Consider the following 14,631-nt stretch of genomic DNA (forward strand, 5'->3'; position numbering starts at 1 on the left):
TTGTCGTGAAGGCCTTGTTATTTCTAGCAACAGGTCAACGGCAGAGCATCCAGACTGCAGATCTGCTGTCCCACGGTGTTACGGGACATCTCGGGACTGATTTTATGCTTCTTTGCAGGACGGGACCCCGCAGCGAAGCGAGTGTAGTGTTCTTCCCGTCGCGGCTTTAGGATCTGGGATTATCGAGCTCCAGAGCCCAGCCGCTTTCGTCGAAACTGTCGTGGATTCATGCTGAGGGCGAGCTAAATGCGGTACGAAGCTAAAATGATGCCGGTGAGTACGATCCACTTTGATCAGATACACCTATGCGCTAATGCCGCCCGGATATGCGACAGTTTGTTGCGTCTCGGGCTGTTCACACGGTGCAGGAGTGTTACCTGGGCATTTAAATGGCCGTGGCGTGATGTGCGCTGTGCCATCTCTATGGCAGCACTGGGCTCATGCAGTGTGGGGTTAGTCCAGTGTCATTACGCATGGGCTTTTTCTACTGCTATCCAAGTCAAATCTCACATAAGTATTTATCTCATCTCTTATCTTAAAACTGCCATCTTTTATGCCATTAAGTCAAAAATTATAAGCAGGAAAATATATATTTTTGGGTGGTCTGTATTTGTAAGCTTGTATACTGACTTAATAGCCTACTTGATTTTTTTGATTGCATGTTTATATGCTCCTGCTGTTCTTGAACTATGTGTTGCAACATTAGAATTACCTCATTGTGGGACAGAAAACATTTATAACTTTTATCTATAACATTGCTGTGGAGTATTGGAGAGTATTGCCATAAGTATGCTATGATCGCTTTTATTTTTTGTTAATTACTGCTAGCTTTTAGGAATCAAACTTGGACTACTTATTGCATTTCCAATAATTTATGGTTCTTTAGTTGTATGTTGCAACACTAGAATTCCCTCATTGTGGGCCAAAAAACATTTTTAAACATTGTTGTGGAGTATTGGAGTATTGTCATTACCGTACCAGTTTTATTTTTGTTATTTAATGCTGGCTTTTATTATTTTGATAACTATTAGTGTTACGGGCCGGCTCGTGTGACTGCAACAAAGACAGGTGGCAGACACAACTGTGAATACATTTTGGATTACGTCTTGCTTTTCCAATAATTTATGCATACTTTTTTCATTATCGCTTGTTTGTCTTCTCCTTTGGGCTGTATAATGATAGAAGGTTGTCTTGTAATCAAGAAACCAGCTAACTTCTGTTTACACAGTGGGTCATACACTGTAATTAAACCAGTGACCAACATCTCCAATCCATAAACCTCCCTCTGCACCTTGTATCTCATGTTGACATTGCATTGTCTAATCCAAACACTGTGGACTTATGAGACAAAGTGCCGTCCGAGTTTGGCCGGGACTCTGCTGGCCTCAGCTCTGGCCATCTGCCATGTCATCACCAGAATCATCGTCTCCATCACAAGACCATTACTTTTTGCTGTGCTGCATAGCCTCCTGTCAATACATATTTGATATCTATGCCAAGAATAGGGATACAATAAAGTGACTGTATTAATTACAATATGAAGGTCATGAGCCAACAACTGATTGTGTGAAGTAAGTTGAGGACAAATCACTTCTCCATGTTTTTTGAAGTGGAATCAAGAACTATAAATTGCCCTGTCTAATTAGCTAATTATTTCAAGCCCTTTCTTTCAGCTAACAACATTAACTTTCAACATCTGATACTATCTTTTGGCTTCTTCCCATATCCAGCTGCAATATCCCATCCAAATAATTGCCTTCATTGTTTTGGTAAATTAAAATGTCACATTTCCACAATAGCGCTTTGCTTCTCAACTTCTTCTGCTTCTGATGTATGATGTCACATGCTTGTGCGCACACACTAACTCATTGTTGTGTGCCTCTCTTGCCCATCGCGGACTTGCCTTTCCAGAACAACAGCCTCGTAAGTGCGTTCATCTTCGCACTTTACCTTGCAACTTCCACACGTCTCGCTCTCGACCTCTCCGTGTCACCCAAAACCTTCATTTATGTGACTATTCATTCCCAATGCTATCAATATCTCTACATGTACAACCTTGCCCCCTTTACCTCACATGTGTCACGTATATTATGTTGACAGCTTGTTCTGCTTTGGCCCTGATAAACACAAAATGGCCCCCATGCTGTCTGGCCCTTGAGTTATTGAACTCGATTACGGCTTTAACTCGTGACCCTCTCTTTGGTGTAGCATGTAATGGCGTAATTGCTGGCAGCCAGGGTAAATAGGGGTCAGTGTATTCAATGCACAATGCCCACTGGAGACCCTTGTAAATGGCTGTTATGGTGAGCACATTGTATGGGACTTGGGCAGTGGCAGCAGGCTGATAAGGCGCTATGCTAGCCCCTCATTGAACCATGGCTTTGTGTACAGTTAATTTGGCTGGTATCACTACACTAGCCTCCACATGGCTGTCCTTTGGATGCACAATGATGCTAGTGTTTTGCTAAGATAGTGTATTTATTACCTGTCTGGCTGGGCTGCCTTAATTAAAATCGTTGGAATTTGATGCGAGAGATGTTATACTTTATAGTAGCTTTATATAACGACATGTACAACAATTAAACTGGTATTTCACATTTTTTTTATTTTCACTGACACTTGGATTAGATGCCCTGTGCTTGCTAAATGGGGACTGACCCCTACAAGGACAGGTTAATGTCAACAAGACACTAAAAGATAGATGCTTCGTGGTAAAGGCCATTTAAGATGTAAAATGATTATATTTGGTTTGGTGAAGGTGTACAAATAAATAAATTGGAGTGGATGAAATGAAAACAACAGAGATATGTTGTTTTACTAGCTAACGTTAGCTACATTACTCAAAAGTTGATTTAGCATCATTTAGCATATCATCACCTAAAGAAGGACTGTCAACTCTCACGCATTCGCTGTGAGACTCACATTTGGGTGCAGACCTGGTTTTTTTAGAGTTAATATAGTCAAACTGAGAGTTTAATGCTCTGCCATATGGATAATATGTTGCTTTATTCACTTAAAATATTTTCTTACTGGTCTAAAAGTCTAACTTCTCTCTGACCTTGCGTATGTGCAGTGTGCGTACTGGCGTCTCTCGATGCAGCCCTCCCCTCTCTCGCTCTCTCTGCTGAAAGCAGCAGCTCCCCTCTTTCTCTCTCCCCTCATGGCCTGCGCTTCTTGTCAATAAAACTAAATTATAGAAAGTAAACTGCCCCAATCTGACCCTTTTTGAGTAAAACATTTGATCTAAGTGATGACACAAACATCGTCCATGTCTCTGTGGAACGTGTCAGTGCATGCATTTTTGACAGTATTCAGCAGTTGGTAATATAAAACATAAAAAAATTGGTTTTATTACAGTGTATTTGATTATACAGTGGATAGTGTGGTCATAAACTGTTAAAAGGGATCAAGACAGGTTCTGTCATTGTATTTAGCTGGTGTTGGCAAAGTCATATTTGCTCACCTGGGCTAAATGTTAGTTAATTCGTAAAGTGGCGGGAGTAAAAATAAGGCCACCCTGATTGGGTGCTCAGGTGCCATGCACCGGTTCTGAAGGGACTCAGTCATCCTGACATCGGTTAAAATGCACCAAAATGCAGGAGGCTATCTTAATAAAAATCTCCTGGGTGATGACCCCCAACCCGCTTATATTTCATGTGACTTTTATCTGTTTTGACTAAGTAATGTTCTTTTCTGTTGGACACATGTCAGTGACTTTTCTTAATAAAACAGTAAGTGCTACTTAAATCTTGTAGAACCTGGTGTCAAACTATAAGCGTCCCTGCTCATGCCATCGCAGTGAAAAAGGTGTGTACATCCACTGACAGTAAAGATATTGGCCTACCTGGGTTTTGTGACCTGCTGAAATCTCACTGCAAAGTTGACAGCCCTGCTTGAAGTGCATATGAGAGATGGACTGTGCATTGCCCTAAAACATGGTTAGCACGATTATAGTTAGTATAGGTTAGTTTTGGTTTACAATTTTACTTCTTAGTTTGACATGAGCAGCAGATATAATTCCATAACTGTGACCATGAAACCATAATGTTAGAAAGGGCCAAAACTGTTAGGATCAGACTAAAAAAATAGACACATTTATTTTGTGAAATGAAGGTTTAAACTGTGAGAAAAATTCCTTCCTTGTGTATAAATTGGATGCTTTTCTTTATGTTGATGAAATAATTAGAGGTATTCTGTTTTAGAATTCACCGCTACTTCCTCTATTTTTTTAACTATTTTCCACAAACTGCTTCTTAACTGATATAAAATTATGACCAATATTTCCTACAGGCACAATCCCATCAAACCAAGCAATAATCGGAAAACCATGAAAACCTGCATATACCCTTTAATATCCCAGGTAGATTGGTCACTTCCTCATTCCTTCCCTATGACATGATTTGCTTGTTTTGTTCCTTCTCCAGCTGATAAACTTTGCTTTCCCTAGCCTCCAGCGTGTAGTTTTGCATTCCTCAACCACAATGTGCCCACATATCAATCATTAGGACTTTTTTTTCTTATAGGTTAACCACATGAAATCCAGCTGTAGGGCCATTGTTACTAGACTTGGCGGAGTTGTCATGTGAGTGAGAAATCGAGGTGGCGCATTGTCCTGGCCTTATATTGCCGTCTATGTTAACAGAAACCTGAGCCAGGCCACCACTGTCCCTTTTGTTTACACTGTGGGAGGGCTGGGAGTGCTTACGTAATGTACAGTCTTATGGCGCAGCACCAAATAACTCAAGGGTTGGGCTTAGTTTCAATTTGGTATTTGTGTAAGAAACTTTCACAACAGTTGTACAGATATTGTTGATCTGAACTATAGAAAAAATGAACCTACGTCACAAAAATGTCATTCATGGATTTGAATGGCTGGAATGCAGAGGTTGTTTTGATGAGAGTAGTTTGGATTGTTTAGATTTTTTTTTTCTTTTTTTGATTTTTTTAAAATGCAATATTAGTGTGGTTTCATAGCACACGTACTTCCAAATATATACTGCTAGTCAAAATATATCAAAACATGAATATTAAAGTTCAAAAGGATAAAAACTGCATTTGATTTTACTATTTGCAGTGGCAGGAAAAAAAAAAAAAATCTGAAAAGGACCAGATTAATGTACCCCGATCTATGTAAAGACGCTACAATCCAGTGTGTCATTGGTAGTACCAGGTCTTTCATTCATAAAAAGCAGTTTGGCCAGTGGGTGCCCTTGTCAAGCCCAGTCTTTTATTTGAATGAGTGACTCACACGTTTACTCATCACATATGAATGCTGTTTCTGTACACTTAATCGAAAAGGAATGTTATACCTTGTTCAACCTTTATAAAAAAATCATCATAATGAATTAGTTTTTCGCTGGTTAAAAATTTATAAACATGAAGGACAAGGAAATGACTTTTTGAAGAGATAGGGACAGACACTTTGGCCAGTTTCTCATTTTGATTGGTGTCCTGCCAGTTTTACTTCACATTATTTACGCTTTAATGTTTTGACATTTTAATTTTCATCTAGGAAAATTATGCCAAGAGCTGTTCTTTTGATTTGAATTTCAAACGTCTGGACCGAATGAGATGACACACTGAATTCTTGGCTCCGTTTTGAAAATCCGGGAGGTGAACCATGGCTGCTATTGACATGAGAAATTCCTTACATTCCACACCTGCACAGTTCAGTGTCAATATAAAGCTCCGGTTTTATTTCCTCTCTAAAAAAGTCACAATCGGAACGTGCTTCGAATCATTCAACTTGATTTTTGTTTACACCGTTTGCTACTGAGTTTCCCCGTAGAGATTCTCTTAAAAAGTAAACATGTTTTTCCCTTTTAGGTTACTTCTAAATAATTGAATGCATTTGCAAAACTAGATTAAAGTGATTAGACTTAACACATTTGACTTTGAAATTAGGTTGGAAATTGAATAAACATAAAAATACTAACCTTGTAGTTTAGAGACTTCTGCATGTCCCGAAATCCCACTGATGTCTGTGTTAGCAAAGTTCTCTCAAATGTTAATGCTGCTAATGAGATAGTTCAAATGTATTAGTAGTATTATTTTAAAGGTGCGCTACGTAACTTTTCTGGTGAGGAGTCCACCACCTGCTCAGACTCTATGGAGATGTACTTCTTTTACTAGGATGTTCCACCGTCCATCTAACATACATCTTGCATCTTTATTGCACAAATATACCTTGAAGAACATGCATTCTTATTGTGAACAGCATCGCCACTCCACTGATCTGACCTGTAACTTTGCGTGCCATACTCTGGAACATTCCCGATCAAACTGCACCTCCATGGAGACGAGCAGGTGGCAGCCCTCCTGCCAGAGTGTTTGATTTTTGTTTTTAATCCACATCAGAAATCTGTTACAACCTTGAAATTTCCCAGAAAAACTCCATTCCACTGTTCTCCACCTTCCTGTAGATTCCTATTCTTTATTTACCTTTACCTCTCTTATCTTTCAGCCACAGCAGGAGCCTTCTCAGTACGTTTTCCAGGATCTTGTGTGCCTCCTTTGTGATAATGCAGATGGAGCAGTGATAGGCCGAGTGGTGCAGTGCAGACAGGCTGGGGGCTTGTCTGGATCCAATAGTCTCCACTCTGCAGCTCCGGCCTCTGTAGTAAAGCCAGCATATGCTCTTTCTTGTTCCTACGTGTTGCGGTTCAATCAGACTACTGTTCCATTGCCATTTTCCTACCCTTGACCTTTCCTCGCTCAGCCACTCGTCCCCAAACACAGTGGAGAGAGAGTGAAGAAAAGGAATACATAAAGCCCAAGAGTCTTAGCCATCTTGCTGTTTTGAATTAAGATAAAACGGAGTTAATTCAGTGGCATATCAACACATAGAAATACTGTGTTTATGCCTGAGAAACTGAATTGTATTCACGTAAAAATTCCAATTTGTACAGACGTGCAAATCATTAGGTTTTTATTCAAATTAGTACTAAATTTTCACGTCCCATCTTAACGTAGCATTATTCATTATCATATAGGCGTTATAATAGGTGGCGTTAGCACTCTCGCCTCACAGAAAGAAGGTCCTAGTTTAGATTCTGGGACAGCTTTCTGTGTGTAGTTTGCATGTTCTCTCCATGGCTGTGTGGGTTTCCTCCGGGTGTTCCGGTTTCCCTTACCACTAAAAAACATGAACAATAGGGTTCCCTCTGGAGCCAGGACTCCCCTGAAAAAGAGATCTCAGCAGGACTATTCTGGTTAAATAATAACTCTGTAGCACAATCAATCAGGCATTTGTTTCAAATGTGGTTGTTCAGTTCTGTCACTTTTACTTTCACTTTCTCAAATACTGTCATGGCAGTCAACTTAACATTCCTATACCTAATCAGAAAAGTCTTCTGTACTATTTATACACTTACAATAATGAAAAACCAAAAAAAAACTTGAAAGGGAATGGGAAGAAATACAACTTTTTGTACTCCCACCTCCATTGCATTGTTTAAGTGGCTGCTTTCATGAAGATAATTACAGTTAAAAACACTTTTGTACTTGTATATAATTTTCAGTATTCATACAAATAATGCATTATGATTATTTTGTAGTTCCACTGTCACTTTTAATCCCATGTTGAGAGGTGGTGACACTTAAATCAATAACTATAAATTGGTTTCATATTTTGGCTGGAGTTCACTGTAACTAATTTATAACATAATATTGTCAGAAACAGCACTTTAATATAATGGCATTCATAGTTTTGCAAGAGTCTGGGTAATTTAAGCCCATCGCAGCAGTTCTGGTGATTGAAAACGATCTGTCATTCAATTTTTTTGCCTTGTCACCTCCACATTCTTATAACTTCGATATCTCCCCAAGAGCTAAACTACTTGTGTCTCAATTAAAAGTTTAACCGTACAACTAAATGGTATTTGACATTTTGTTTACTCTGGAAGTGCCTTTGCCTGTTTTGACCTGAAGTTGTAGCCACTTTAAATCCTCAGTAGTAGCTGGAGCTTTACTACAGGATATTATCTTTTAACCTGTGGCTTTTAATTGACTGACAACACGTGTTAATTATTCCCTTTTTACCGGTGTTGTCGCGTCCTTGTGGACCTTATTGAGCGGCGTTTAATTTTGATAATGAAGTTGTCAGTCATGTTTAGTTTAACCTTAGGCAAAATGAACTTAAGCTCACTCTTTTTGGATATCCTTGTCTCATAATCATCCAATTATTTTTAATAATACAATTTAAGTTATTAGTCTATTAAAGATGTTTTTTAGCCTCTTTTAAAAATGTGCTTGCACCATCTGAAGATAAGCCTGCCTTTGATGCAGTCACGGCCACCGATTTAAACCCATCACATATAAATCTTCCATGGTTAATTTCTCACCCATCTGTGAAACTGAAAATAGCTATCCTATATCACACACATTTGAGCGTTCTTAAGATTCTGCTTTTGTTGATTTGTAGCTTTAGACAACTGGCATAGTAGTTTCTCTGAGGTTAAAAATGACTAATGTTCAACAAACCCAGCTAATCTGAATAGTTGACGTTTGCAACAAGAAACAATTTTTGCTCAATGAACGCTCAAAAACGTACTACACTGTTTACTGTTTACACTTTTTTCTATTTTTTTTATAGCCCAAGATGACCAGTTTTGAACATAATAAGGATTTTGGAGCGCTGTATTCCTGTTATAATTTAGATTACATTTATTAAAGGGCTGTACCTGATTTCAAACCATGAGTCAGAAACATGTTTTAGTTTGAACTTTTAGCCCCGCCCACGTAGTCCTATCTGCAGCTGTGATATTGAACTGTGCAGGATAGTCTTTTAAATCAGGTACAGGCCCTTCTAAACCATGAGTCAGAAACATGTTTTAGTTCAAACCTTTAGCCCCGCCCACTTAGTCCTTTCTGCCGCTGTGATATTGCACCATGACACTGAAACAACTGTCTGGTACAGTTTCCTACAGTTGTTGTCTTGTATTTCTCCAGTATCTGCTACTATTTGTTTTTATGTCACTCCTGAAAATGCATCATGACGGAGAATTGTGTGTCTGGGAGAGCGTCAGACAGTTGTTTCCCATGATTCTTAGTAACAATGTGCCTGATTGGATGAGAAAGATGACTCCGTTTATAGCTTCTGTGCTATTTTCTACACAAGAAAATGCTATTTAAAATGAATGGATAATATTTCACAGTCGTAATTAACAGCTTTTCCCGTATGATCCATGTTGTAAAGAACATTTATCTTGACAAGATTTAATGAATAAATTGAAATCAGATACACAGGTACTTTTAAAGATTGATTTAGCATTAGCACAGTAACATTCTCCTGTGTTAGCTAGCTTCTTAATCAGCCTTAGAAATGTGAATGAAACTATGACGCTAATAAAAGATACTATTGTTAAAAGAAAGCATTGAAATCACATTAGCCACACCGGCTAATTCCTAATAGGATTTATTAATGCCTGTAAAATTGAATTACGTGAGCCCTGCAGTCCCAGTATTAGTTTGTATTGACGTGTAGCTACTCTTAGCGATGGGACGCCGCTTTGTTCGGCAGTTATCCTGATATTGGAGAGTAATTCCATTTCAGCCCTGTCCCATTTGATTTGTCTATTCTTGGAGATGGCCAGACCAATTTTATATCACTCAACTCAATATTCATGCCATTACATTTAGAGGGGTTGAACTTCTGACCCTTGCTAGTAAAAGTTTAGAGCGATACTTTTAGCCCACCATGTTAGCTTAGATATCGCTCTAACAGCTTGCTTCCTCTTTTTGTTTATGTACACTAATGATCTGTAGGAGTGTCACAACTGAGCCTTCCTCTTGGTAATTGGCTGTTTATCTTTAAAAGCAGAGTGCCCGTCTTGAGTATCTGTCAGAGCAGGACGAGCCAGTTCTCTTTGGGCTGCAGATTCAGTCCCTCCGGCGTTCCTAAGCAAAGTTTAAAAGCAGCATCAGCATCTCGCGGCGATCCCTGTTTATCGCCGTCATTGTAAACGGCTCCTTTAATGGCCCCTGTGTTCCCAGATAATTAAATGCAGACTTGTACATCCGATGCTCGAGTGTCTATCTGCAGCATTCCTGCTTTGTAACTACTTGGTGTAACTTTTTAGTACAATGCGGCGTGCGTTATTTGGATGCTTTTGTTGTTGTTGAGGTTGTGAAGGGTAGAAAGGGGATCCTGCAATTTTATTTGGTAATTTTCACCTTTGATTATAACTATTAGTAGGTTTATTTATGCATGTTTGGTATAGACATAGAAATTATATTGGATAAAGCAGATGTTGTAGCGTAGTTGCTAATTGCTAACATGCTCACTAGAAGCTTTTAAGAAAATCATTGTTATAAATTAGAAAATGTCAAATGTGAAATGCACATCATCAGTTTACACATACTCTAAAGTTTTATCAAAGCCGCCATGGCACAGTGAGTTGAGTGTTCGCCCACCAATAGGAGAGTAGCCAATTAAAGTCTTGTCCATGCTGTCGTATATCTGGGAAAGATGGATTTTATTACATAATGTGCCAGGTTGCAGCAAATAAATAAATAAAATATATATTTTTTCATCATATTATATTCCTCCAAAACCCATTTATGTCATTAAACTGGACTTTTGTGTGCTTTAAGTCATGCTATAATGTTGTTACCTCATCAAAGACGTACCCAGAGTTGTGTTTTGTTCACACATGGTTGACTAATCCTTTATTATTTTGTCTACATCTCCAAAGCTCAAAATGCTCTGTTCCAGCTTGTGATGTCATTAAGTGTGAGTATTCAATGTGTGAGTGAAACAAAACAGGTAACTCCAGGTATGTTTTTGATGAGGAAACAAAAAAAATCTGAAAATTGCATAACATGGGCCCATTTTAATGTATTGGAGTGAGCATTGAACATGAAGCCTTTTGCTTTATATCAAAATCAAGTTTTATATTTTAGTTTTGTGACAACTGTAATCTGTTATAAATATTAAAACGCTCTTAGAGACCACGCTCACTGCAGGGCATTGAATTGAAACTCACATTTTAACACTAAACCACTTGCCGGGTCAGAGGCTACATTTTGATATATCGGCTTAACATAATCCCTGAGATCTGTGCTCCTCCTTGGCACACTGGTCTTATAGCTGCGGCGCTTTCACATTGTCTGTGTGGGCACATAACTACCATCTCTTTCTATAATTGTACATTTGCAGTTCAGAGCTGTCAGCCCAGTTCTTAACCCTGGGAGAGTGTGTCCTATTCGCTTTGACGTAGCAGACTCCATGATGGCATCAGAAATCTATCGCTCTAATAGTGAACCTTAGGATTTCTCTCCCTTTTTTTCTTCAAGGCAGTCACCGCGTCTCCTTTAAGGTAAGAAATAAAGAAGCTTGAGTCAGCAGCTTTCCCCGTCACTGTTCTGATAGACCCAAAGAGACTTTTGTCAACTTGTCAAGTCCAAATTGGTTCTCAGTTCTCTGCTAAAAAAGTACTAGAGGCAAGTTTTCTCCCCCTTTTTGTACTTGACAGTTGAGTTTTATATAGGTCACCCAACTTGTTTAATTACTCTTTCAGATTTAGGTCAGAATTGTGCCGTGGCACAACCTGTGTGGCTTGCGAATATTTTGGATTGTTCTTAATGAAGCAGCTAGTGTCAGCTCATTAGAAGTAATTATAACAACACACCATTATAAATGTGTAAATTATTGGTGGCTTTAAAAGAATTGTAATCAAATAGAGTCAAAAGTGGAGTCAATAAATGTACTTTGCCTGAAATGAAAGGTTAAATTCCTGGACGCTGGGCTTTGGTTGGCAACTACTCTTGACAGGTCGTAACAAATGAAGGATGGGTTGGATGTGAAGGACCAAGTGATGACATTGAGGCGAAATGGGTACTACTACTCCTATTACTACTAACCTATTACTCCTACTGCTGCTAACCTACTACTATTTGGTTAGAATCTGAGAGCTTTTATCATTGACAAACAATGGCCCCTTTTAAGTCGACCGACAGTTTCTTTAATTGACTACAGCTCTAGTAGCAACACTTTTTTTTGGTATGGTGTTAAATACATACTTATTTTGCTCCAACACTAACACTCTGCACTGCGTTTTTGGTAATATTCTGATGAGATATTTTGTTTTATTATTATCATTTATTTTCATTATAAGCCTACCATGCTCAAACATATTCCATGCTAGTTTCAGTCATCTGTTATTGTCATGACCTGTTTTGCATTCTGCCCATCCCTGTCACATATGCTGCCTGTAATGTAAATAACTTGATTGAATTACTGTACACACATATGTTGTAGCCGACTCTGTCCATTGCAGAAGGAGGTTGAAGGTCACCCCCAAAGTGCGAACGCATCCGGAATCCAGAGTCCAGGAGCGGCTGGTTGCATCATTAACTTTAGTGCAGGAGAAAATTGGCTTTCAAACCGTGGCATATAGCTGCTCCACCCAAGACCACCGCACTGGTTCTCTCCCACAACTCCCCACTCTCCTCCTCCCTCCCTGTGTATCGTCTCTCTAGTCTTCTCACCCTCCAAACATTACCAGGGTCATTTGAAAGTCCCACATAAACAGCATGTCGAAGATGGCAGCTTGGAAGTGTATGAAAAAAAATGCAAAGTTATTTTTAAACCCGCTCTCTTCTCTCCATAAGCTCGTGGGGTGGTCGTGTGTTTGGTTCGCAACACTACAGACTAATTATAGAAGCTAGCCTGAGTAATTAGAGAGGAAATGGGTTAAAGGGATGGTTCCAGGTTTGGGGGAAATGGGGGAGCAAATGATAACATGTTGTCAGCACTTTAGATTGGATTCAACAGCTTTGAAATAAACTGCTAATCGGGCCAGGAAACAAAAATAGTAAATAGTAAGTGGGTTTCTGACTTCAAAAACTGTACTGTACAATCAACTTTACATAAAAGCAGCACTGTGTAGTATTCTTTATTACACAAAATGGACTCTTTTGAGCTGTAATGTTGTTACCTCATCAAAAAAATACCTGGGGCTGTGTTTGGTTTCATTTTTACATGTTGAGACCAGATCGAAATGCTCTTTTCCACATTGTGATGTCATGAAGTGGTAGTTTTCAAGTCAACAGCTATATTTTACCTTTTGTTCAGTAAAAATTGGCAATTCCAGGGCTGAAATCATCCAAATGATTTTACTGAAGGTGTGTGGAGTTTAAAACACAGTGGAGCACTTCCTGTATTACCACATGACATCACAAGGTGGAACAGAGTTTTTTCAGTTTGAGAGAAGAACTCGGCCTAAATATGCAAGATTTGTGTGTTTAAACGTGTGTGAATGAAACAAGACACAACTCCAGGTCTGTTTGTGATGAGGAAACATTATGATTTAGATTCGAAAATTGTGTAATATGGGCCCTTTAAAGGTTGTAGGCAGAAGACAACACAATTAACAATATAACTTTCATCATTATAAATAATACAGACTCTAGTAGTTATTTAACACACAAAATAGTCACATTTTTTTCCCTTCAAAGTCATCTCCAAACCACATACTGTAACGGAATTAACTATAGATGCTTCATGCTAAAAAAACCAAAACATGACTGGTGCACTAAACTTTAAAGTTTCATCATTAATCATACTAGACCTTTGATATTCCTACATAAAAATGAAAAAAATACTGAATATCTCACATTTTTAACTAGCATTTGTTGTAATTGAGCCTAATTTTAGGTGATCTCTAGGGTGGTCTTCTCCAAACATGAAAAGTGGATTGGCTCTGTTTACTGTTTGTACTGTAGATTGCTCTCAGGGCTGACTCACTGATGGCCATCTTTAGTTTGCATCCCAAAGAAACAAAGGGAGGGGGGTTGAGTCACGCTCCTCTGACTCACGGTGCTGCACATTTGCACCGACAACTCCACCTGCCCACTCTTTTCCTAAACCTTTTAACCAAGAAGCGAGTTGGCTTACGACTCCTCACTTCCATAGTAAGCTAAATGCCTTGAGTGCGCTTCTTTTGAGGCTGCTGGTCTCCATGCACACCCCCCGGGCCCTTTTGTTTTGGTGACCCCTGTGACCTGATGTTCCCAGCATGGCCCCTTTTTAGCCATGGACACTCACAGCACCAAGCCGAGAACACAGCGCTGACTGTCCAACCTGCGGATCCCCGAACAATGGGGTTTTACAATGCGCTATTGTTAGCTTCCGGTTAGCATTATTGATGGTAGTTAATTATATGGTCGGGAAATCAAGAAGAGGAACAAGTAGCAATGAAAACAAACAGAAGAGAGATTGTTTGCTTAATTTACTTTTGTCACACACAAGTAAAAGGGAATTTTTGTAATGCTTTGGGGATGTTTACCTGTGTAAACACCCCCCCCCCTTCCCAAATTGGCCCTACTTTGGTTTATTTATCACAAATGAAATCCAATTTGTGCAAAGGTTTTTTTTCACTCTGAAAACCTGTCCAGATGTATAAGATATCTGCAGCATCCATCTTGAGACTGTTATTTGTGGAGTTTGTGCAGCAGCTGTAATGAAGGGCGACCTTTTACTCTCAAGGTGCTACAGCTAAAAGTTGTTTTGTCTTCAGGGAGTTTAGTCAGCACAGCACAGTACTGAGCAGGTCTGATTCTCAAATAGTGCGTCACTGTCAGAAGTTGACATGAAAATGCAAATAGCTATTCTGTGACCTTTAGACAAGC

At 39.1% G+C, this 14,631-nt stretch overlaps 1 protein-coding gene across 3 annotated transcripts in view; it reads left to right on the forward strand.

Moving 5' to 3' along the window:
• LOC117382355 (apoptosis-stimulating of p53 protein 2-like) overlaps positions 1–14,631 on the forward strand; it is a 40,072-nt gene that overhangs the window by 229 nt on the left and 25,212 nt on the right. For 2 of the 3 annotated variants that reach the window (XM_033979520.2, XM_033979521.2), the window contains exon 2: positions 119–273. In XM_033979520.2, coding sequence (XP_033835411.1) covers positions 247–273 — 27 coding nt within the window. In that variant the 5' untranslated portion in view covers positions 119–246. Of the gene's footprint in view, positions 1–118; positions 274–14,631 lie in introns of those variants that run through there. The other variant, XM_055227283.1, reaches the window with a different exon arrangement.

The sequence above is a fragment of the Periophthalmus magnuspinnatus genome, chromosome 15 (assembly GCF_009829125.3).
Source record: "Periophthalmus magnuspinnatus isolate fPerMag1 chromosome 15, fPerMag1.2.pri, whole genome shotgun sequence".
Classification (NCBI taxonomy): Eukaryota; Metazoa; Chordata; class Actinopteri; order Gobiiformes; family Gobiidae; genus Periophthalmus; species Periophthalmus magnuspinnatus.